Raw genomic sequence first — 25490 nt, forward strand, 5'->3', positions numbered from 1 at the left:
TGTCTCTCTCTCTCTCTATCTCTCTCTCTCTCTCTCTCTCTCTCTCTCTCTCTCTCTCTCTCTCTCTCTCACAGTCTCTCTGTCTCTCTCTCTCACAGTCTCTCTGTCTCTGTCTCTGTCTGTCTCTCTCTGTCTCTCTCTCTCTCTCTCTCTGTCTCTCTCTGTCTCTCACAGGTCTCTCTGTCTCTCTCTCTCTCTCACAGTCTCTCTGTCTCTCTCTCTCTCTCACAGTCTCTCTGTCTCTGTCTCTGTCTCTGTCTGTCTCTCTCTCTCTCTCTCTCTCTCTCTCATCTGTCTCTCTCTGTCTCTCTCTCTCACTCTCTGTCTGTCTCACTCTGTCTCTCTCTATGTCTCACTCTCTGTCTCTCGTTCTCTCTCTCTGTCTCACTCTCTGTCTGTCCCACTCTCTGTCTGTCTCACTCTCTCTGTCTCTCTCTCTGTCTCACTCTCCGTCTCACTCTCTGTCTGTCCCACTCTCTGTCTGTCTTACTCTGTCTGTTCTCACTCTCTGTCTGTCTCACTCTGTCTGTCTCTGCTTTATGTATAATTATAGTAATCAAACTGTGATGTATGTAGTGCAAGTAAAATCAGATGCTGTGTAAGGCATAAATATAGAAAGAAATATAAAATAAAGTATATGCAAAGTATATACTTTATTAAGTCTGATATTAATTATCTCTCTCTCTCTGTGTGTCAGGGTGTCAGATGAACGTTGTGCCGTCGTGTGGAGGTTCTGATCGTGTCTCATGGATCATCACGGGCAGCGTGGAGGGGGCATCAGACATGTGGACCTCTCGTCTGGGGCCGTTCTGTCCCTGGATCAGATCAGAGCCATCCGCTCTTGTAACGAGTACACAGAGAGCCCGAGTGTAGAGCGAGGTCCGGGTCCCCGTGTGCCTCCGCGGACCACTGACAAACGGGAGAGGACTCACGAGGTGGTTGTGCTGAGCCTCAATAATAATTCCCCGCGGCCGCCCGCTCTCAGCAGATCCGTTAGCACGGGCAGCGCCGCCAGTTCCGGGAGCAACAGCAGCGTTTCCTCAGAGCGAGGCCTCCTCGCGCGCTCGCCACCGCGCAACCACAGACCAGAGCGGGCCGTGCGGACACAACCCAAATCCCTGAATTTCTCCCCACACCCCTGTCTGCCTCTGGACGCTCCGCTTAAACAGACGCAGGTGGAGAAGGTAGACTCCGCCCACCTGTACATCTGCGAGAATTGTGGGAAGTGTAAATGCATGGAATGCACGGTTCCCCGGCCGCTCCCCTCGTGGCTCGCCTGCGACGGACAGTTTCTGTGTTCGGCCGACAACCTGGTTGAACACGGAACGTGCATGTGTCTGGTGAAGGGAATGTTCTACCACTGTTCTAATGAGGACGACACGGGCGACCTGTGTGCGGATCGGCCCTGTTCCCTCTCTCACCCGCAGTGCTGCTCACGCTTCATGTGCATGGGCCTGGTGTCCGTGCTCTTCCCGTGTCTGCTCTGTTATCTGCCCGCTAAAGGCTGCATGAAGGCCTGTCACTCGTGTCACGACCGCTTCAACAGACCCGGCTGCCGCTGTAAGAACTCCAACACGGTTTACTGCAAACTGCAGAGCTGGAACCACACGTCCGGACACGTGCTGGGAAAACCGTCCTGAGAATTCTCGCAAACCAACTCCAGTCCCTGTAAAGAAATTTCTTTTGTTTGCTTGCTCGCCGCTGCAGGCCTGACGGAGGAGGAAGGGTCATGTTCCCTAAGCTCCGCCCCCTCATCTCTCTGCGGTGTGGAACATGAAAACCACGTGTCTGTTTGTTTTTCAGTTTAGTTTTTGTGTTCTCGTCCATCATCTAACACACATCTGAGCTTTTAGTGACTGCTGCTTTTGAAACAACCAAACCTGTGAAGGACTTCTCTAAGCAGACCATAATATGTAGCTGTTACGGGATCTCCGTAGCGACGTGTGATTATTACAGGAGAGGTGTGGCTGTTTCTGCTTGACAAAAGCAAACCCGAGGGCATTCCTGGAGGCGCTGTGGCATCTGAAAGTGTCCGTCTGATCTCAGTTTATTCCTGTTAAGATGTTTGTTTCGATTCAAAAGAGAAATTGCGGCTATTTTTTAAAACAAATGTGTCTTTTGCGGTTGTTGTTGTAAAAATATTTATTATGTGAAGTTCTATTATTTTATGATATTTATTGCTAAAAGACAGATAACTCATGTCTGAATATAACAAATATCAACACTTACTGCAGAAAATATGGAAACATGTTTAACTTTAATGCAAAAATATACAAAGTAATGCAAAAGTCTCTTGTGCAGCGTCTCATTTGATTGACAGGTGAAACGTGTGTGGGCAGGGCTTGACCACCTGTGTCAGGGTCATGAAGGGTTTCTTCTTTTATTGCATGTTTCCTGCTGTCAGGCGTTTCTGGCCTGTGGATCCCCTCAAATTAAAACATTTCCTGTAACATTATTTTAACAACAGTCAGCCACAGATTTCTGGAAGTTATGCGTGAACTAACCAGCAGTTTAACACACTACAAACAATAAGAGTAAAACATTCTTCCAGTGTGTTTGTGTGTGTTCTCTGCAGGAACGCACCTTTTGTTGTTGTGAAATGTTCTGTGGATTAGTCTGTTTCCTGAATCTTCAGAGAGCCATGAGGGTCTGTTTGTCTCTGATAGCCGTAAACACACGCACAGAGAACTTTTCTTCATGTGAAGCTCCTTTAGTGGATTATTAGTTCAGCATACACTAAAACCACATTTACATTTGACACTTTTATCAAAATTCACATTTATTATTATTGTGTGTACTCCGGGATTGAACCAATGACCTTTCGTGCTGGTACCACATACCTCTACCACTGAGCCACACATAAAACATACATGAACATATGAAGAGTTTGGTTCCAAAATTAGATTACTACATTTTAAATCATGTTTTTTATTGTGAATCCAATTAATATCAATCAAACTGCAGTTTTATTTTAGACATAATAACAAAAAAATATCTAACATCAAATTGATCAATCAAAAATTTGGAACCAAACTCTTCATATTATTTCATATCGTTTCATATCTTTTCATTACATTTATCCCACGCAAGTAACACAAGTGCTGTGTATTGTGCAAATCTTTTATTGGCTTGACATGTGACATTTCTACTGGTAGCTTTAATAAATAATAATAATGTTTGTGATGGGCTTGTGTATCCTCAGGGTTCATTCTCTTGAAGTAGTGTTTCTAAACGGTGGCGCTGGAGCCCAGATTTGTTAAAAGTAAATAATTTCCAAACGAATATTATCTGCAAACGGACCTTTACTATAGAATGTGAATTGTTTTTATTTAGCCATGAATGCTTTTGGCCAAACACACACACACACACAAACACACAGTGCAAACACACACTCACGAACACAGTGCACACACACACACACACAAACACACTGAACACGAACACAGTGTGCACGCACCCACCCACACACACAAACAGTGCACACACACACACACACACACACACAGTGCACACCCACACACACAAACAGTGCACACACACACACAGTGCACACGCACCCTCACACACCCGGTACATACACACAGTGCGCAAACACACACACACACAGTGCACACACACCCACACACACAAACAGTGCACACACAAACAGTGCACACACACCCACACACACAAACAGTGCACACACAAACAGTGCACACACAAACAGTGCACACACACACACACACACACACAGTGCACACCCACACACACAAACAGTGCACACACACACACAGTGCACACGCACCCTCACACACCCGGTACATACACACAGTGCGCAAACACACACACACATAGTGCACACACACCCACACACACAAACAGTGCACACACACAAACAGTGCACACGCACCCTCACACACAGGGTACACACACACACACACACAGTGCACACACACCCACAAACAGTGCACACAGACACACAGTGCACACACACACACACAGTGCACACCCACACACACAAACAGTGCACACACAAACACAGTGCACACGCACCCTCACACACCCGGTACATACACACAGTGCGCAAACACACACACACACAGTGCACACACACCCACACACACAAACAGTGCACACACACACACAGTGCACACGCACCCTCACACACAGGGTACACACACACACACACACACACACACACACACAGTGCACACACACCCACAAACAGTGCACACACACACACAGTGCACACGCACCCTCACACACAGGGTTCACACACACAGTGCACACACACACACACACACACACACAGTGCACACACACCCACAAACAGTGCACACACACACACAGTGCACACGCACCCTCACACACACACACACACACACACAGTGCACACACACACAGTGCACACACACCCACAAACAGTGCACACACACACACACACACACACACACACAGTGCACACACACACACACACACACACACACACACACACACACACACAGTGCACACACACCCACAAACAGTGCACACACACACACAGTGCACACGCACCCTCACACACACGGTACACACACACACACACACACACACACACACACACACAGTGCACACACACCCACAAACAGTGCACACACACACACAGTGCACATGCACCCTCACACACACACACACACACACACACACACACACAGTGCACACACACCCACACACACAAACAGTGCAGGCTACATTTCTGTACACTTGATATGTCAACTTATAGACTGCTTAACAAGAAATATATATTTCATAAATTTTGTACAGTTGTTTTGCCTCCTGCAGTGCACACGTGTGTGTGTGTGTGTGTGTGTGTCAGTGGGAAGATGTGATTGAGTTTGTGAAGTGAGCTGTGACCGATCTCAGGAAGTGACTCTGTCTTGACTTCAGCAGCTCAATGAGAAAGATTCTCCCTCACTGAACACGCACGCACACACCACACATGCACAGACACACACACACACACACACACAGTACACACACACACACACACACACACACACAAACACACCACACATCCATTTTGTGTGTGTTTATTTCTATTTTAATATAAAAATTTATTTTGATCATCTTTTGTAGCTCATTTTAAGGTGAGAATGACAATGAGAGAAAAAACAATGACACCTGTTTTACAGTTTCTACATGTGACGTTTGCCATAAAGCTGAAGATTCATATTTTTACATTACTGTCCCGTAATGTATTGCTATAACGTATACATGTACGAACTGAAAGGTGGCCTGATTTTAAAGTATGAAGGCTTGCGTGTAACAGAACTCTGTTCTGTGGCTGCTGGAGGAGCTGCGGTTCTGTAGCTGGATGTTATTGTTTACAGACATCGACATACAAACAGTGTCTATGTTTGTAAAACAAACCAAGAAGAAATGATCAAGTGAAAAGTCCAGGAGCTCATAATGCTGTTCCTCTCTGTTTATACATCAGTTCTGTGATGTAATGTTTTTGTGATATCATTGACTTCAGGTTTAAATGTCAATCAAATGAGAGAGAGAGATGTGTGTGTGTGTGTGTGTCTGGTCAGTAATCATTCAAGCGTGTTGGCTGGAAATCTTCTCTACACACCCTCCTCACTCCTGATTGTGTATGTGGGCACTTAAACTTGAATGCACAACATCTCACGGTAACTCCTCGTGTCCCCACGAGTAATGGAAAACGTTTGTGTGAGGTTAGGTTTAAGGGAAAAAATATACTGTTTGTACAGTACAGTATAAAATCATTACGCCTATGGACTGTCCCCATGGAGATAATAAACCAGAGATGTGTGAGAGTGAGTTGGCGTGTGTTTTATGGTTCAGATAGTTTGCAGACTTGCGCTTGTGTGATGCAGATCTCTTTAAAAGACAATTGATGTCTTATGTGTGATACTTGACCATCTGCTCTACTACAGCTACACATCAGCAACAAACACTACAGTTTCTTCTTAATGTTACGTGTGCATTTGAAAGTTGCATATAAAAATGTTCTTAACAGAGAAATAAAGCATCTAGATTCCCTTAAATGTGATCAGTAAAACCTCGCTGTGTAATGTTAAATCATAATATAGACACACAGCCAATATAAACACTGACTGGAATGAGGAACATTTAAAACAATAATCAACATCATGACAACAAATACTGTAGACAGAGCCAGAACATTCCTTTAATGACACAGATTTACAGTGATTTCCACCTGCAGTAACACACACACATATATGTTTTATTATCTCCATGGGAACAGGCCATAGGCATAATGTGTTGGTTACTGACCCCTCCCCTATAGATCCTAGGGAACTTTTTGCATTGTTATGTACAATTTATAAGCTTTTGTGCCCGTAAGGACCTAAACTTTGATCCCCTTAGTGACACGAATCCCCATGAGATGTGTGTATTCAGGTTTAGATCCCCACTAACATAGAAACAGTTATATATACATATATCCAGGTACTGAACTTTTCTGAGGATATTTCTCTGCCAAAACATACACGCGCGCAGACACACACACACACACTGAAGTTTAATATCACCAAGACATCATGAGACATTTACTGCAGCCACGTCCTGTTAGAGGAGAGGAAACAACCTGTTTGTGTGTGTGAGTGAGTGTGTGTGTGTGTGTGTGTGTGTGTGTGTATGTGTGTGTGCGCATGTAGGTGTGTGTGAGTTAACACACAGCTGTCTCACTCCTGACCTTCTCTTTTCAGAAGAGGAAATAGTTGGACAGCTGAAGGGCTCATCCATCATCATCTGTGTCAGTCTGGAGCCACAGAAAGAGAGAGAGAGACTTGAGTCTTGTGTCGTATCCTGTGAAGACAATATCCATGAGCATTCTGACACACTGAAGCTGTGACATCACAGTGCACAAATACTGAGAGAATGAGCGTCTTTTGTGATCCAAACTGTAAAGTTGTCGGAACTTCCCAAGTTCAGCATCTCTCTCCTTGAGGGTCTAACGGTACATCACACACACCAGACAGAGAGAGAGAGAGGTTTTTCAACTCCACATGAAACACATGTGATGATCTTCTCCAGTATTGAATGGTCTGCAGGAGTGTGTGTGCAGTTGAATATTGTGTTGTGTGTTGGTTGAGTATCTCAGGACGGTGACAGCTTGACTCTGTAGTGTAGCGGAGGGGCGGGACTGGTGTTTGATTGACAGCCGCTCTCTCTTGCAGGAATGTATCTCTATGATAGATTCTCCACTGCATGGCTCAACACGCCACACAACACGACTGCCGTTTACTCACCTGCCCACCCGTGCATGTGTGTGTGTGTGTTAGATTAAGGGTTGATACACACACACACAGGTCCCACCCAACGTGATGACAGCTTTTACCTGAAGCAAGGGAACACGTTTACTGAAACATCCTGCAGAGCGGAAGAGAACAGTAACACACACACAGCTGTTTCATCTGCACACACATGCGGGTGTGAGAGGGTGTGTGTGTGTGTGCAGGTGAATGTGCGTCTGTGTGTGTGTCTGTGTGTGCGTGTGTGTGCGTCTGTGTGTGTGGCTGTGTGTGTGTGTAGGTGCGGGTGTGCAATGCGTGTGTATGTGTGCCGTTGTGTGTGTGCGTGTGTGTGTATGTGTGTGTGTGTGTGTGGGGTGTGTGCCGTTGTGTGTGCGTGTGTGTGTGTGTACGTCAGTGTAGAGGAGCTCATGTTAGAAATATTCCTGCTGGACTCGTGCAGTCGTCTCTGCTCACCATATTTGGAAATCATGAAATCATTATATTTGTGAGAGAATATCAGATTTGTGTTTGAGCAGAAACATATGACGACACGAAAGGAATGTGCTCAGATGAGTCTCGCTCACTGTGTTCTGTCTAGAACACACAGAATATCGATGATAAAGATTCATCAGATCACAAACTCATTTAAATACAAACTCAAGAGTTTGTGACTCACACACACACACAGACACACACACACACTGATGGTGTGACTGATATATGAACTGTACCTCAACAGAAGAGAGAGAGAGAACAGGACTGGACACGCTTGTGTGTTGATTGTGTGGAACCCCGGTTCTAGATCCATCTCTTCTGAACGATCACACACAGCACATCACCACACATGACAAGTGTTCTGCAAGTCTCCCACATTTCCCATCATGCACCTGTGCTATGCTTTAAACATGAGCTGTTAAACTTGATAAGATTAATCTATGTGAACAGATGATTTCAATCGATTTTTGGGGTTTATGGACACATTAAAACACCATTCGGTCTCCTGGACTTTACTAGATCGACGTGACTGACAAAATTAGTTTCTAATTCTCAAATAAATGTTGGATTATGCGTGGAATAAAACTTTATTTATTTTATTGATGAATGATTTTACCTGAAGGTTTTGTGTGATGCAGAGAATCATCCTCAAACACACAAACAGCCTCGGACTGGATGACCTCGTGTGTGTGTGTGTTTTATTCTCATTATGTTGTTATAGAATAAACATGTACATTGGTAATCAGTTTGTGCTGACAGACGCGTTTAGGGTCGTGTGCTATCGACAGGTGCCCAGCGACAGCTGCGTCGGGACGACAGGCTGCCGCCAACAGCTCACCTTTGAGTGGAGATACACTGCAGAGGTCAGAGGTCAAGTGAGGGGAAGTGACCTCATGCTCTTGGATGATGGCAGCCTGTGTGTTGTCATGGTAACAGGAGTTTATCGTCTAACCACAGATTGTGTTCTGATGAGATCAAACAGATTGCATCATTTTATTAGAGTGAATGTTTTACAGTCACGGCTCATCAGCCAATCAGTGTTTTCTTATGATGTCATTTCCTGATGTTAGCTCACATGGCATTCGCAATTTTTAAAGACTACTTAAAATAACTCATTCCATAACATAGACTAGCTGTAGGATTTCTTGACTGTCAAATACACTCAGAGAAGATTCATCTGAAGCATCATCACACACACAAAACAACTGAAGTCTCAGCACATTCTCACACAATCCTGACATATAAACATGTTACGTGTCCAACAGCAAACAGGTCGAGAGTGTTGAGATGTGATCCGGCCAAAGATGGCAAAAGTACACACATCCCTTACTTAAGTAGAAGTACAGATACTCATGTTTAAAAATACTCTGGTAAAAGTTGAAGTACTGACTTAATTTTTTACTCAAGTAAAAGTAAAAAAGTATAAGTAAAAAGTAGCCATTACTACTACCTGCTTTAGCCTGTATCCATGAACAACTGCTATAGAGAACACAGGCAGACAAAAGTGAGTTACATTGTTAATTATACTGAAATGCAAACAAGAGTGAAAGTATCATTATAATTCACACCTCACCTAGTTTACCAGATGACTGATTAACAGGCCTAGTGAAAATATTATAAATCATTACTGCTCAAATTGGCAACTTTCTAGATAATCCTATTCGCTGGCTTAAACAATTTGTGCTAAAGACTGAATATTAAAGTGTGTGCCAACAGTACGAACAGCACTAGCAACATCCCTTTAACAAAACTGAAAAAATTGGAGGGAAAAACTTAAAAACAAATAACAGGCAAGCAACACTACATTAAGTTATTGTGTGTGTTTGCCGGTGAGTGTTCTTTTTCTGGTCAAAAAAGATGCGAAGTGTGAACAATGAACAACATCTAACTAACACGCTAGCAAAATATGAATTCATGATAACATTACAGACTTAGCAAACATAGAAAATAGACTATAATTACGGAAATATTTTTAACACCGACAATTTCAAACATCTCCCGAATATATGGCCATGGGTGATTAGGAATGCAGACATCCCAACCTGCAAAAAGTCATTTCAGGGAGGTGTCCCGAAGACCCCCCCCCCCCCCCCCATAAAAAAATGAAGGACAAGGATATGACAATTCACCACAGAACTGCACTTTACTTGTGTAGCGAAATACAGTTGAATATAACAACAATGAATGAATAAAATAACTATTTACACACACTGCAAATGTAGTAGGCCTAGGCCTATTTCCTACATCATATGCCTTTTACTTTTCTTGCAAGCTTTCATTTTATATGTAGATTAATTTTACTATTTATATAAGCTGCTTATTCTATTTATACTTTCATCCCAAGAGCCATCATAGAACTGAACAATCATACACCCCTACCACCCAGTCAGCACAGTTGCACTTTATAGATAGGGGCTTTTATGCAATGGGACTTCAGAGTAATGTTGGATGCCCTGTTATTGTTTTATATTTTTATACTTTATTTATTGTGTGAGTGTGTATATGAAAGTGAGTATTGTTTTAGAGGATGCACAAGCAAATTTAGTTGTATGGTACTACTGCACAATGACAAATAAAATCTCTTCTCCCCCCCTCTCCCTCTCTCTCTCTCTCTCTCTCTCTCTCTCTCTCTCTCTCATGTAAACTGCATTTATTTACATTCCATTGCCATTTTAAATATGTCTAAGGTGTTTTCACGTAGCTAGTTGTTATCCGACCTGAATAATATGCGCATGAAATCAAATAAAACTTGATGAACTCACCTCAACATGTCTTTATAATCATTAAACCCAGATATACACTGAACAGAGTGTTCAGTTCGGGACTAGGGAGAAGAGATAAAAGCCCGCCCACACTGACAATTGATTGGTTGATTTACCGAAACGGGCCAATCAGGATGCTCTCTGTATTACCTGCGCTTCACGAGGCACACACGCAGACTAGCACAAGCACACACACACACGCAAGGTCTCGCGCTCCCTCTCTGCTGTGCGCGCGCTACATGTGTTGAAGCACAGTCTCTGTCTCGCATGCGCGCTCTTGATCACTCGCTCTAGATTCCGGGATATTTTAACTCATTTGCAGGCATCAGGGAGCCGCTATCAATATGCGGGAGACTCCCGGAACTTCCGGGAGACTTGGGATGTCTGGGAATGACTCACCTAAAAACCGATAAACCAACAGGCTTCTTGTTTAAAAACAGCGCGCATGACAAAAAATAATACAGATTAAAGTAACAAGTCTGGTTTGAAAATGTAAGAAGTAGAAAGTACAGATATTTGGTTAAAAGTGTAAGAAGTGAAAGTAAAAAGTTGTCGGAAAAATAAGTAGCGAAGTAAAGTACAGATACCAAAAAAATCTACTTAAGTACAGTAACGAAGTATTTGTACTTCGTTACTTACCATCTCTGGATCCGGCTGATGTTCAGCACATGAGATGGATTTCATCCAGCAGAGGATTCTGGGAAAATATCACAGCTGGTAGAAATATGTGGCTTGCTTTAGTCACACATGCAGATGAAGAAGTAAAATCCCACAGACCCTTGAGAATCAAACCACTAAACATTATGTTCTTGACATGAATGTAAATGTGTCACATGTGAATTTAATTTAGGTTTAAAATCACAACGTATTTCTATCACTATTGATTACTGAAATCATGATGACAATATGACAGTCTTTGATTTGTGTGCTGGGATCTGACAACAAAGATGGTGTGTTTGAGGTTTGTTGTGTGGTTCAGGTTCATGAGGAGGTTTAGCTCAACACACAGATAAAACACACCTGCACACACACACGCACGCACACACACTTACACACACACTTGCACACACATGCACACACTTACACAGACACACTTGCACACACACACACACACACACACACACACACACACACACTTGCACACACACTTGCACACACACACACACACACACACACACTTACACACACATGCACACACTTACACACACACACTTGCACACACATGCACACACTTACACACACACACTTGCACACACACACACACACACGCACACACACTTGCACACACATGCACACACTTACACACACACACTTGCACACACACACACACACACACACACACACACACACACTTGCACACACACTTGCACACACACACACACACACACACACACACTTACACACACATGCACACACTTACACACACACACACATGCACACACTTACACACACACACTTGCACACACACACACACACGCACGCACGCACACACGCACACACACACACAAACACACAAGATTGTGTGCGTTATCAGTAAAGTGTACATGCTCACTGAAGCACAAACTTAATCACAGACACCCACATAACATCACACTCACTTAGACACCTGTCTCTCTCTCTCTGTCAGTTTGTGTGTGTTGTGTTGTGCTGTGTCAGTGTTGTGTTGTGTTGTGTTGTGTTGTGTTGTGTCAGTGTTGTGTTGTGTGTGTTGTGTTGTGTAAGTGTTGTGTTGTGTGTGTTGTGTTGTGTCAGTGTTGTGTCAGTGTTGTGTTGTGTCAGTGTTGTGTCAGTGTTGTGTTGTGTCAGTGTTGTGTTGTGTCAGTGTTGTGTCAGTGTTATGTCAGTGTTGTGTTGTGTCAGTGTTGTGTAAGTGTTGTGTCAGTGTTGTGTTGTGTTGTGTTGTGTTGTGTTGTGTTGTGTCAGTGTTGTGTCAGTGTTGTGTTGTGTCGTGTCAATGTTGTGTTGTGTCAGTGTCCTGTCAGTGTTGTGTTGTGTTGTGTCAGTGTTGTGTTGTGTTGTGTCAGTGTTGTGTCAGTGTTGTGTTGTGTTGTGTTGTGTTGTGTTGTGTCAGTGTCATGTCAGTATTGAGTTGTGTTGTGTTGTGTTTTGTCAGTGTTGTGTCGTGGCAGTGTTGTGTTGTGTCAGTGTTGTGTCAGTGTTGTGTGTGTCAGTGTTGTGTGTGTCAGTGTTGTGTCAGTGTTGTGTCGTGGCAGTGTTGTGTTGTGTCAGTGTTGTGTCAGTGTTGTGTGTGTTGTGTGTGTTGTGTCAGTGTTGTGTCAGTGTTGTGTTGTGTCAGTGTTGTGTCAGTGTTATGTCAGTGTTGTGTTGTGTCAGTGTTGTGTAAGTGTTGTGTCAGTGTTGTGTTGTGTTGTGTTGTGTTGTGTCAGTGTTGTGTCAGTGTTGTGTTGTGTCGTGTCAATGTTGTGTTGTGTCAGTGTCCTGTCAGTGTTGTGTTGTGTTGTGTCAGTGTTGTGTTGTGTTGTGTCAGTGTTGTGTCAGTGTTGTGTCAGTGTTGTGTTGTGTTGTGTTGTGTTGTGTTGTGTTGTGTTGTGTTGTGTCAGTGTCGTGTCAGTATTGTGTTGTGTTGTGTTGTGTCAGTGTTGTGTCAGTTTGTGTGTGTTGTGTTGTGTTGTGTCAGTGTTGTGTCGTGGCAGTGTTGTGTTGTGTCAGTGTTGTGTCAGTGTTGTGTGTGTCAGTGTTGTGTGTGTCAGTGTTGTGTCAGTGTTGTGTCGTGGCAGTGTTGTGTTGTGTCAGTGTTGTGTCAGTGTTGTGTGTGTCAGTGTTGTGTCAGTGTTGTGTTGTGTCAGTGTTGTGTGTGTTGTGTCTGTGTTGTGTTGTGTCAGTGTTGTGTGTGTTGTGTCTGTGTTGTGTTGTGTCTGTGTTGTGTTGTGTCAGTGTTGTGTTGTGTTGTGCTGGTTGTTGCTCTTCTGTCGTGACAGGACTTGACGTATCTCGCCGTCAGGTTTGAGCTGATGGGCTTTTCTCTCAGTATGTATGAGATCTTGTCCTGTTGTTGTGTCAGTGTTGTGTGTGTTGTGTCAGTGTTGTGTGTGTTGTGTCAGTGTTGTGTCAGTGTTGTGTCAGTGTTGTGTTGTGCTGGTTGTTGCTCTTCTGTCGTGACAGGACTTGACGTATCTCGCCGTCAGGTTTGAGCTGATGGGCTTTTCTCTCAGTATGTATGAGATCTTGTCCTGTTGTTGTGTCAGTGTTGTGTGTGTTGTGTCAGTGTTGTGTGTGTTGTGTCAGTGTTGTGTCAGTGTTGTGTCAGTGTTGTGTGTGTTGTGTCAGTGTTGTGTCAGTGTTGTGTGTGTTGTGTCAGTGTTGTGTCAGTGTTGTGTCAGTGTTGTGTGTGTTGTGTCAGTGTTGTGTCAGTGTTGTGTGTGTTGTGTCAGTGTTGTGTGTGTTGTGTCAGTGTTGTGTGTGTTGTGTGTGTTGTGTGTGTTGTGTCAGTGTTGTGTGTGTTGTGTTGTGTTGTGCTGGTTGTTGCTCTTCTGTCGTGACAGGACTTGACGTATCTCGCCGTCAGGTTTGAGCTGATGGGCTTTTCTCTCAGTATGTATGAGATCTTGTCCTGTTGTTGTGTCAGTGTTGTGTGTGTTGTGTCAGTGTTGTGTGTGTTGTGTCAGTGTTGTGTCAGTGTTGTGTCAGTGTTGTGTTGTGCTGGTTGTTGCTCTTCTGTCGTGACAGGACTTGACGTATCTCGCCGTCAGGTTTGAGCTGATGGGCTTTTCTCTCAGTATGTATGAGATCTTGTCCTGTTGTTGTGTCAGTGTTGTGTGTGTTGTGTCAGTGTTGTGTGTGTTGTGTCAGTGTTGTGTCAGTGTTGTGTCAGTGTTGTGTTGTGCTGGTTGTTGCTCTTCTGTCGTGACAGGACTTGACGTATCTGGCCGTCAGGTTTGAGCTGATGGGCTTTTCTCTCAGTATGTATGAGATCTTGTCCTGTTGTTGTGTCAGTGTTGTGTGTGTTGTGTCAGTGTTGTGTGTGTTGTGTCAGTGTTGTGTGTGTTGTGTTGTGTCTGTGTTGTGTGTGTTGTGCTGGTTGTTGCTCTTCTGTCGTGACAGGACTTGACGTATCTCGCCGTCAGGTTTGAGCTGATGGGCTTTTCTCTCAGTATGTATGAGATCTTGTCCTGTTGTTGTGTCAGTGTTGTGTGTGTTGTGTCAGTGTTGTGTGTGTTGTGTCAGTGTTGTGTCAGTGTTGTGTCAGTGTTGTGTGTGTTGTGTCAGTGTTGTGTCAGTGTTGTGTGTGTTGTGTCAGTGTTGTGTGTGTTGTGTCAGTGTTGTGTCAGTGTTGTGTGTGTTGTGTCAGTGTTGTGTCAGTGTTGTGTGTGTTGTGTCAGTGTTGTGTGTGTTGTGTCAGTGTTGTGTGTGTTGTGTCAGTGTTGTGTGTGTTGTGTCAGTGTTGTGTCAGTGTTGTGTCAGTGTTGTGTCAGTGTTGTGTGTGTTGTGTCAGTGTTGTGTGTGTTGTGTCAGTGTTGTGTTGTGTTGTGCTGGTTGTTGCTCTTCTGTCGTGACAGGACTTGACGTATCTCGCCGTCAGGTTTGAGCTGATGGGCTTTTCTCCCAGTATGTATGAGATCTTGTCCTGTTGTTGTGTCAGTGTTGTGTTGTGTCAGTGTTGTGTCAGTGTTGTGTCAGTGTTGTGTCAGTGTTGTGTGTGTTGTGTCAGTGTTGTGTGTGTTGTGTCAGTGTTGTGTTGTGTTGTGCTGGTTGTTGCTCTTCTGTCGTGACAGGACTTGACGTATCTGGCCGTCAGGTTTGAGCTGATGGGCTTTTCTCCCAGTATGTATGAGATCTTGTCCTGTTGTTGTGTCAGTGTTGTGTTGTGTTGTGTCAGTGTTGTGTGTGTTGTGTCAGTGTTGTGTGTGTTGTGTCAGTGTTGTGTGTGTTGTGTGTGTTGTGTCAGTGTTGTGTGTGTTGTGTTGTGTGTGTTGTGTCAGTGTTGTGTGTGTTGTGTCAGTGTTGTGTCAGTGTTGTGTCAGTGTTGTGTCAGTGTTGTGTCAGTGTTGTGTGTGTTGTGTCAGTGTTGTGTCAGTGTTGTGTGTGTTGTGTGTGTTAAGCTGGTTGTTTCTCTTCTGTCGTGACAGGACTTGACGTATCTGGCCGTCAGGTTTGAGCTGATGGGCTTTTCTCCCAGTATGTATGAGATCTTGTCCTGTTGTTGTGTCAGTGTTGTGTTGTGTTGTGTCAGTGTTGTGTGTGTTGTGTCAGTGTTGTGTGTGTTGTGTCAGTGTTGTGTGTGTTGTGTGTGTTGTGTCAGTGTTGTGTGTGTTGTGTTGTGTGTGTTGTGTCAGTGTTGTGTGTGTTGTGTCAGTGTTGTGTCAGTGTTGTGTCAGTGCTGTGTCAGTGTTGTGTGTGTTGTGTCAGTGTTGTGTCAGTGTTGTGTGTGTTGTGTGTGTTAAGCTGGTTGTTTCTCTTCTGTCGTGACAGGACTTGACGTATCTGGCCGTCAGGTTTGAGCTGATGGGCTTTTCTCCCAGTATGTATGAGATCTTGTCCTGTTGTTGTGTCAGTGTTGTGTCAGTGTTGTGTCTGTTGTGTGTGTTGTGTTGTGTCTGTGTTGTGTGTGTTGTGTCAGTGTTGTGTTGTGTTGTGCTGGTTGTTGCTCTTCTGTTGTGACAGGACTTGACGTATCTCGTCGCCAGGTTTGAGCTGATGGGCTTTTCTCCCAGTATGTATGAGATCTTGTCCTGTTGTTGTGTCAGTGTTGTGTGTGTTGTGTGTGTTGTGTCAGTGTTGTGTTGTGCTGGTTGTTGCTCTTCTGTCGTGACAGGACTTGACGTATCTCGCCGTCAGGTTTGAGCTGATGGGCTTTTCTCCCAGTATGTATGAGATCTTGTCCTGTTGTTGTGTCAGTGTTGTGTTGTGTTGTGTCAGTGTTGTGTGTGTTGTGTCAGTGTTGTGTGTGTTGTGTCAGTGTTGTGTTGTGTTGTGCTGGTTGTTGCTCTTCTGTCGTGACAGGACTTGACGTATCTCGCCGTCAGGTTTGAGCTGATGGGCTTTTCTCAGTGTTGTGTCAGTGTTGTGTGTTTTGTGTCAGTGTTGTGTGTGTTGTGTTGTGTCAGTGTTGTGTGTGTTGTGTCAGTGTTGTGTGTGTTGTGTCAGTGTTGTGTGTGTTGTGTCTGTATTGTGTGCGTTGTGTCAGTGTTGTGTGTGTTGTGTCAGTGTTGTCAGTGTTGTGTTGTGTTGTGTTGTGCTGGTTGTTGCTCTTCTGTCGTGACAGGACTTGACGTATCTCGCCGTCAGGTTTGAGCTGATGGGCTTTTCTCTCAGTATGTATGAGATCTTGTCCTGTTGTTGTGTCAGTGTTGTCTGTGTTGTGTCAGTGTTGTGTTGTGTTGTGTTGTGCTGGTTGTTGCTCTTCTGTCGTGACAGGACTTGACGTATCTGGCCGTCAGGTTTGAGCTGATGGGCTTTTCTCCCAGTATGTATGAGATCTTGTCCTGTTGTTGTGTGTGTTGTGTCAGTGTTGTGTCAGTGTTGTGTGTGTTGTGTCAGTGTTGTGTGTGTTGTGTTGTGTCAGTGTTGTGTGTGTTGTGTCAGTGTTGTGTGTGTTGTGTCTGTATTGTGTGCGTTGTGTCAGTGTTGTGTGTGTTGTGTCAGTGTTGTCAGTGTTGTGTTGTGTTGTGTTGTGTGTGTTGTGTGTGTTGTGTTGTGTCTGTGTTGTGTGTGTTGTGCTGGTTGTTGCTCTTCTGTCGTGACAGGACTTGACGTATCTGGCCGTCAGGTTTGAGCTGATGGGCTTTTCTCTCAGTATGTATGAGATCTTGTCCTGTTGTTGTGTCAGTGTTGTGTGTGTTGTGTCAGTGTTGTGTGTGTTGTGTCAGTGTTGTGTGTGTTGTGTTGTGTCTGTGTTGTGTGTGTTGTGCTGGTTGTTGCTCTTCTGTCGTGACAGGACTTGACGTATCTGGCCGTCAGGTTTGAGCTGATGGGCTTTTCTCTCAGTATGTATGAGATCTTGTCCTGTTGTTGTGTCAGTGTTGTGTGTGTTGTGTCAGTGTTGTGTGTGTTGTGTCAGTGTTGTGTGTGTTGTGTTGTGTCTGTGTTGTGTGTGTTGTGCTGGTTGTTGCTCTTCTGTCGTGACAGGACTTGACGTATCTCGCCGTCAGGTTTGAGCTGATGGGCTTTTCTCCCAGTATGTATGAGATCTTGTCCTGTTGTTGTGTCAGTGTTGTGTGTGTTGTGTCAGTGTTGTGTGTGTTGTTGTGTCAGTGTTGTGTGTGTTGTGTCAGTGTTGTGTGTGTTGTGTGTGTTGTGTGTGTTGTGTCAGTGTTGTGTGTGTTGTGTGTGTTGTGCTGGTTGTTGCTCTTCTGTCGTGACAGGACTTGACGTATCTGGCCGTCAGGTTTGAGCTGATGGGCTTTTCTCCCAGTATGTATGAGATCTTGTCCTGTTGTTGTGTCAGTGTTGTGTGTGTTGTGTCAGTGTTGTGTGTGTTGTGTCAGTGTTGTGTTGTGTCAGTGTTGTGTTGTGCTGGTTGTTGCTCTTCTGTCGTGACAGGACTTGACGTATCTGGCCGTCAGGTTTGAGCTGATGGGCTTTTCTCCCAGTATGTATGAGATCTTGTCCTGTTGTTGAAACTGCTTGAAGTCTTTGTGGAAGTTTGTGAACTGAGGGAAGAATGTTTCTCTGATGTCCGTATAGTTTGGACACGAGGTTAAGAAGTGCAGCTCTGTTTCCACTTGTCTCTGTGTGCAGTGTGGACACAGTCGCTCTTCTCTTGGAGTCCATGTCTGTCTGTGTCGGCCCGTCTCCACAGTGAGCTTGTGTTCACTGAGTCTGTACATGGTCAACACTTTTCTTAGTTTAGGGTCTGAGACGCTTTTGAGGTATTCTGCCGCTTTATATTCTCTGTTTAATGACCGATAGCATTCAAGTTTACTTTGCTGAGCTGTTGCTTCTGTCCAGTGTTTGAGATATCTCTCTCTCTCTCTCTCTCTCTCTCTCTGTCTCTCTCTCTCTCTCTCTCTCTCTCTCTCTCTTTTACACAAAATGTAAACTTTATAAACGTTATAAACTATCTGTCTGTAATCACGCGCTCAATCATGGTGCTTGACTGTCATCTAGTGTTCAGTGGTGGTACTGCAGTACACTAAGTGTTACAGAACCTCACACAAACACGGTGACATTTTTTAAACACATAACGGCATGTTTCAGTGTGTGTGTGTGTGTGTGTGTGTGTGTGTGTGTGTGTGTGTTTCTGTGTGTGTGTGTGTGTGTGTGTGTGTTTGTTTCAGTGTTTGTTTCAGTGTGTGTGTGTGTGTGTGTGTGTGTGTGTGTTTCTCTGTGTGTGTGTGTGTGTGTGTGTGTGTGTGTTTGTTTCAGTGTGTTTGTTTGTGTGTGTGTGTGTGTGTGTGTGTGTTTCTGTGTGTGTGTGTTTGTTTCAGTGTGTGTGTGTGTGTGTGTTTCAGTGTGTGTTTGTTTCAGTGTGTGTGTGTGTGTGTGTGTGTGTGTGTGTTTGTTTCAGTGTGTGTGTGTGTGTGTGTGTGTGTGTGTTTCAGTGTGTGTGTGTGTGTGTGTTTCTGTGTGTGTGTGTGTGTGTTTGTTTCATTATGTGTGTGTGTGTGTGTTTCAGTGTGTGTGTGTGTGTGTGTGTAATTCTGTGTGTGTGTGTTTGTTTCAGTGTGTGTGTGTGTGTGTGTGTGTGTGTTTCTTATTGTCAGCAGGCAGTTTAATGATTTTTTGTTTAATGGATTCGACATAAAACTTGTTCGGATGAAATCAATCAAAGTATCGCGACATATGAAAGTTTATAATATCTCAGAGAACTCAAGTTCCCATCATCCTGTGCGCGTCACGGTCCGTGGGCGGAGTCTCGGTTCGTTCGGTCAGTGTCGGGTTGTTTGAGGAGCTCCGCCGTTCTCGCGACGCGCACAACGACTGAAAAATGTGAAAAGAAAGATTCGGGATCGATGAATAACGACAGAAAGCCGCCGTGCGGACGTCGATGTGTACATGAAGGATGATATCTAACCGGAAGTGCTGAAGGTGAGGTGTTTGTAAGGTATTTAAGGGGTTTCATCTGGCCAACAGTCAGCTGAAGTTCGCTGAACGTAAGCGACGCAACGCCAGCAGAACGCTGCGGGTATAATCGACGCGACGCTTGCAGGAAGGGCTTCTTTGATTCATGTCTGAAGCGTTGCTGTGGATGTTTCCCGTCGCTCGCGCTCGATGTTAACGTGTTTTAGTCAGAATAACAGTCATTTCACAAAACCGGATTCTTGTGTGAAGTGAGAGGAAACTCGCAGAGCGTTCAGGCTCTTTGTCACCCGGGCGGGCGGAGCTCCAGTTACAGAGGGGCTGTTTCCATCGCGGGCGTGGAGGGATTTTTGGGCTGTTTGGACAGATTTTTGTTTAGAGGTGTTTGAAATTGTTTTGGTGGGTTGTGTATAGATGAGGTCTTTAAATGGGTGTTGTTTTGGTGGGTTGTGTATAGATGAGGTCTTTAAATGGGTGTTGTTTTGGTGGGTTGTGTATAGATGAGGTCTTTAAATGGGTGTTGTTTTGGTGGGGTGTTTTGGTGGGTTGTGTATAGATGAGGTCTTTAAATGGGTGTTGTTTTGGTGGGTTGTGTATAGATGAGGTCTTTAAATGGGTGTTGTTTTGGTGGGGTGTTTTGGTGGGTTGTGTATAGATGAGGTCTTTAAATGGGTGTTGTTTTGGTGGGGTGTTTTGGTGGGTTGTGTGTAGATGAGGTCTTTAAATGGGTGTTGTTTTGGTGGGGTGTTTTGGTGGGTTGTGTATAGATGAGGTCTTTAAATGGGTGTTGTTTTGGTGGGGTGTTTTGGTGGGTTGTGTATAGATGAGGTCTTTAAATGGGTGTTGTTTTGGTGGGTTGTGTGTAGATGAGGTCTTTAAATGGGTGTTGTTTTGGTGGGGTGTTTTGGTGGGTTGTGTATAGATGAGGTCTTTAAATGGGTGTTGTTTTGGTGGGGTGTTTTGGTGGGTTGTGTATAGATGAGGTCTTTAAATGGGTGTTGTTTTGGTGGGGTGTTTTGGTGGGTTGTGTATAGATGAGGTCTTTAAATGGGTGTTGTTTTGGTGGGTTGTGTATAGATGAGGTCTTTAAATGGGTGTTGTTTTGGTGGGGTGTTTTGGTGGGTTGTGTGTAGATGAGGTCTTTAAATGGGTGTTGTTTTGGTGGGGTGTTTTGGTGGGTTGTGTATAGATGAGGTCTTTAAATGGGTGTTGTTTTGGTGGGGTGTTTTGGTGGGTTGTGTGTAGATGAGGTCTTTAAATGGGTGTTGTTTTGGTGGAGTGTTTTGGTGGGTTGTGTATAGATGAGGTCTTTAAATGGGTGTTGTTTTGGTGGGTTGTGTATAGATGAGGTCTTTAAATGGGTGTTGTTTTGGTGGGGTGTCTTGGTGGGTTGTGTATAGATGAGGTCTTTAAATGGGTGTTGTTTTGGTGGGGTGTTTTGGTGGGTTGTGTATAGATGAGGTCTTTAAATGGGTGTTGTTTTGGTGGGGTGTTTTGGTGGGTTGTGTATAGATGAGGTCTTTAAATGGGTGTTGTTTTGGTGGGTTGTGTATAGATGAGGTCTTTAAATGGGTGTTGTTTTGGTGGGGTGTTTTGGTGGGTTGTGTGTAGATGAGGTCTTTAAATGGGTGTTGTTTTGGTGGGGTGTTTTGGTGGGTTGTGTATAGATGAGGTCTTTAAATGGGTGTTGTTTTGGTGGGGTGTTTTGGTGGGTTGTGTATAGATGAGGTCTTTAAATGGGTGTTGTTTTGGTGGGGTGTTTTGGTGGGTTGTGTGTAGATGAGGTCTTTAAATGGGTGTTGTTTTGGTGGGGTGTTTTGGTGGGTTGTGTATAGATGAGGTCTTTAAATGGGTGTTGTTTTGGTGGGGTGTTTTGGTGGGTTGTGTATAGATGAGGTCTTTAAATGGGTGTTGTTTTGGTGGGTTGTGTGTAGATGAGGTCTTTAAATGGGTGTTGTTTTGGTGGGGTGTTTTGGTGGGTTGTGTATAGATGAGGTCTTTAAATGGGTGTTGTTTTGGTGGGGTGTTTTGGTGGGTTGTGTATAGATGAGGTCTTTAAATGGGTGTTGTTTTGGTGGGGTGTTTTGGTGGGTTGTGTATAGATGAGGTCTTTAAATGGGTGTTGTTTTGGTGGGGTGTTTTGGTGGGTTGTGTATAGATGAGGTCTTTAAATGGGTGTTGTTTTGGTGGGTTGTGTGTAGATGAGGTCTTTAAATGGGTGTTGTTTTGGTGGGGTGTTTTGGTGGGTTGTGTATAGATGAGGTCTTTAAATGGGTGTTGTTTTGGTGGGGTGTTTTGGTGGGTTGTGTATAGATGAGGTCTTTAAATGGGTGTTGTTTTGGTGGGGTGTTTTGGTGGGTTGTGTATAGATGAGGTCTTTAAATGGGTGTTGTTTTGGTGGGGTGTTTTGGTGGGTTGTGTATAGATGAGGTCTTTAAATGGGTGTTGTTTTGGTGGGGTGTTTTGGTGGGTTGTGTATAGATGAGGTCTTTAAATGGGTGTTGTTTTGGTGGGTTGTGTGTAGATGAGGTCTTTAAATGGGTGTTGTTTTGGTGGAGTGTTTTGGTGGGTTGTGTATAGATGAGGTCTTTAAATGGGTGTTGTTTTGGTGGGGTGTTTTGGTGGGTTGTGTATAGATGAGGTCTTTAAATGGGTGTTGTTTTGGTGGGTTGTGTGTAGATGAGGTCTTTAAATGGGTGTTGTTTTTGTGGGGTGTTTTGGTGGGTTGTGTGTAGATGAGGTCTTTAAATGGGTGTTGTTTTGGTGGAGTGTTTTGGTGGGTTGTGTATAGATGAGGTCTTTAAATGGGTGTTGTTTTGGTGGGGTGTTTTGGTGGGTTGTGTATAGATGAGGTCTTTAAATGGGTGTTGTTTTGGTGGGTTGTGTATAGATGAGGTCTTTAAATGGGTGTTGTTTTGGTGGGTTGTGTATAGATGAGGTCTTTAAATGGGTGTTGTTTTGGTGGGGTGTTTTGGTGGGTTGTGTGTAGATGAGGTCTTTAAATGGGTGTTGTTTTGGTGGAGTGTTTTGGTGGGTTGTGTATAGATGAGGTCTTTAAATGGGTGTTGTTTTGGTGGGGTGTTTTGGTGGGTTGTGTATAGATGAGGTCTTTAAATGGGTGTTGTTTTGGTGGGGTGTGTGTAGATGAGGTCTATAAATGGGTGTTGTTTTGGTGGGTTGTGTGTAGATGAGGTCTTTAAATGGGTGTTGTTTTGGTGGAGTGTTTTGGTGGGTTGTGTATAGATGAGGTCTTTAAATGGGTGTTGTTTTGGTGGGGTGTTTTGGTGGGTTGTGTATAGATGAGGTCTTTAAATGGGTGTTGTTTTGGTGGGTTGTGTATAGATGAGGTCTTTAAATGGGTGTTGTTTTGGTGGGGTGTTTTGGTGGGTTGTGTATAGATGAGGTCTTTAAATGGGTGTTGTTTTGGTGGGGTGTTTTGGTGGGTTGTGTATAGATGAGGTCTTTAAATGGGTGTTGTTTTGGTGGGTTGTGTATAGATGAGGTCTTTAAATGGGTGTTGTTTTGGTGGGGTGTTTTGGTGGGTTGTGTATAGATGAGGTCTTTAAATGGGTGTTGTTTTGGTGGGGTGTTTTGGTGGGTTGTGTATAGATGAGGTCTTTAAATGGGTGTTGTTTTGGTGGGGTGTTTTGGTGGGTTGTGTATAGATGAGGTCTTTAAATGGGTGTTGTTTTGGTGGGGTGTTTTGGTGGGTTGTGTATAGATGAGGTCTTTAAATGGGTGTTGTTTTGGTGGGGTGTTTTGGTGGGTTGTGTATAGATGAGTTCTTTAAATGGGTGTTGTTTTGGTGGGGTGTTTTGATGGGTTGTGTGTAGATGAGGTCTTTAAATGGGTGTTGTTTTGGTGGGGTGTTTTGGTGGGTTGTGTATAGATGAGGTCTTTAAATGGGTGTTGTTTTGGTGGGGTGTTTTGATGGGTTGTGTGTAGATGAGGTCTTTAAATGGGTGTTGTTTTGTGAACAGTACTTCATGTTTACCCTAATACCACACATAGTGCCCAATATTGATGTCTGGGTGACAAAAAATATTTCTTTCTTTCTTATTCTTTTTTATCGAGTATTAAAATTATTCTAACGTTATTTCTCACAAGCAATCTTTTATTTCTTACATTGTTTTAAACACAGTCAAGTGTTTGTTTACAATGATCTGTGCTTGTATTATTGTAATAATGTATATGAATGAGTTAAACCATGCTGCTGGTATGGCGTTAAAAAAACAAATAAACAAATTCAGTGTACAATAGATTACAGACAGCATTGAGGTGTTGGTCTCTATATGACAGATGAGCGTGTGACATCAGATGTGAAGATCGTGTACAATAAGAGCATTTTGATTAAAGATTTGGAAGAAAAATTAGGCAAATCGTCTTTGCTATAACATCCTTTGGTTTCTTCTCAATAATAAGAACGCATTGTGTGGTTGATGTTGATTCGTGGAAACTGTGTTTATTTCAGGGTGTTTCATCTGCAGCATTATGACCTCAGAGACGTGGAGAGCTTTGAGTGAGATCTCACGGTGAGACATAACCCAGCGTCTGTTCTCCTCTGTGTTCATTCACCTCTGGTGTCCTGAAGCTGTCACTCGAACGCATCAAGATGACAGACAGGCGTCTGCGGAGACACCCCCCTCAGGTGGTCGGGAACATCTGAGTCCCCTCATTGACCCTTGGACAGACAACATGGCTCAGACGAGTCTGCTGCAGGGTAAACGCTTCTACTGCAGAGAGTGGGTCTTCCACAAGATTCAGCACTGCCTTCAGGAGAAAACCAACAGCCTCGGCACTGCTCCCGGAATCACAGAAGCGCCCGTCGGCGGGCCGGCGTCTGGAGCGGGGAAGGGTGGCTCGTGGGGGGTTCTGCTGGTGGGTGGGCCTGGCAGTGGAAAGACGGCTTTATGTTCAGAGTTACTGTGGCCCACTTCTGTTCCCGGCGTCCACCGTGGTCTGCACCAGCACTGTCTGGCCTTTCACTTCTGTCGGGCGGAGGACTCGGACACGCTGTGTGTGAGCGGGTTCGTCCGCGGGCTGGTGTCTCAGATTTGTCGCTCTGAACTTGTCCTGGGTTATGAGGACAAAGTGAGAGAGCCGGCGGTTCAGAGCGCTCTGCAGCCCGGAGAATGTGAGAGGAACCCAGCCGAGAGTTTCAAGAGGTGAGGAACACACGCACACAAAATCAATCTGGAGTTACTCGCACATATGCGTAGCTTGTGTTGTTCTGTGTCTCTTCATGTGAACATAATCATTCATTTGGGGAAAAATATATAATCTGAAAGATATATGAAGCCTTTATGTATCTTTCATTTGAAACTCATCTTGTCTTATAAACATCTGATGAGTGAATCATTTGACCGATTCAGCAGATCCATTCATTCAGAAGACTCGTTATTCACATTATTAGTGGTTTGACAGAATGATTTGTAGTTTCTGATCAGGGGTCAGGTTGTGTTGTTTGAGGTCACCAGTAGACAGGCTGAACACACACACAGTCATGCAGAATTTATATGTGTCTGTCTGTGTGTGTGCGTGTGTCTGTCTTTCTGTGTGTGTGCATGTGTGTGTGTGTGTGTGAGTCTGTATTTATGTGTGTGTGTGTCTGTCTTTCTGTGTGTGTGCGTGTGTGTGTGTGTGTGTGTCAGTCTGAATTTATATGTGTGTCTGTCTGTGTCTGTCTGTGTGTGTGCGTGTGTCTGTCTTTCTGTGTGTGTGCATGTGTGTGTGTGTGAGTCTGTATTTATGTGTGTGTGTGTGTGTGTGTGTGTGAGTCTGTATTTATGTGTGTGTGTTTGTGTGTGTCAGTCTGTATTTATGTGTGTGTGTGTGTGTGTCAGTCTGTATTTATGTGTGTGTGTGTGTGTGTGTGTGTGTCAGTCTGTATTTATGTGTGTGTGTGTGTGTGTGTGTGTGTGTGTCAGTCTGTATTTATGTCTGTGTGTGTGTGTGTGTGTGTGTCAGTCTGTATTTATGTGTGTGTGTGTGTGTGTGTGTCAGTCTGTATTTA

General features: G+C 44.2%; 3 protein-coding genes across 3 annotated transcripts in view; 2 read left to right on the forward strand and 1 right to left on the reverse strand.

The window, feature by feature from the left end:
* dele1 (DAP3 binding cell death enhancer 1) overlaps positions 1–748 on the reverse strand; it is a gene marked incomplete at its 5' end in the record, with an annotated part of 5607 nt that extends 4859 nt beyond the window's left edge. The window contains 2 exons of the mRNA XM_079479407.1: positions 475–535; positions 712–748. Of these exons, the coding sequence (XP_079335533.1) occupies positions 475–535; positions 712–748 (98 nt within the window). The remainder of the gene's footprint in view (positions 1–474; positions 536–711) is intronic.
* Positions 692–2278, forward strand: spry1 (sprouty homolog 1, antagonist of FGF signaling). The gene has a single exon (XM_079479368.1). It carries the CDS (start codon positions 747–749, stop codon positions 1638–1640), a length of 894 nt encoding a protein of 297 aa, XP_079335494.1. The 5' UTR covers positions 692–746; the 3' UTR covers positions 1641–2278.
* A 17109-nt stretch (positions 2279–19387) lies between these two features.
* ankrd50 (ankyrin repeat domain 50) overlaps positions 19388–25490 on the forward strand; it is a 14865-nt gene continuing 8762 nt past the window's right edge. Inside the window, exons 1-2 of the mRNA XM_079479408.1 lie at positions 19388–19486; positions 23949–24642. Coding sequence (XP_079335534.1) covers positions 24173–24642 — 470 coding nt within the window. The 5' untranslated portion in view covers positions 19388–19486; positions 23949–24172. The remainder of the gene's footprint in view (positions 19487–23948; positions 24643–25490) is intronic.

Source organism: Barbatula barbatula, assembly GCF_947034865.1.
Source record: "Barbatula barbatula genome assembly, chromosome: 18".
Taxonomy (NCBI): Eukaryota; Metazoa; Chordata; class Actinopteri; order Cypriniformes; family Nemacheilidae; genus Barbatula; species Barbatula barbatula.

Excerpts from the sequence above, each read along its gene's own strand:
- spry1 (XM_079479368.1), top strand. The coding sequence starts at position 747 with ATGGATCATCACGGGCAGCGTGGAGGGGGCATCAGACATGTGGACCTC.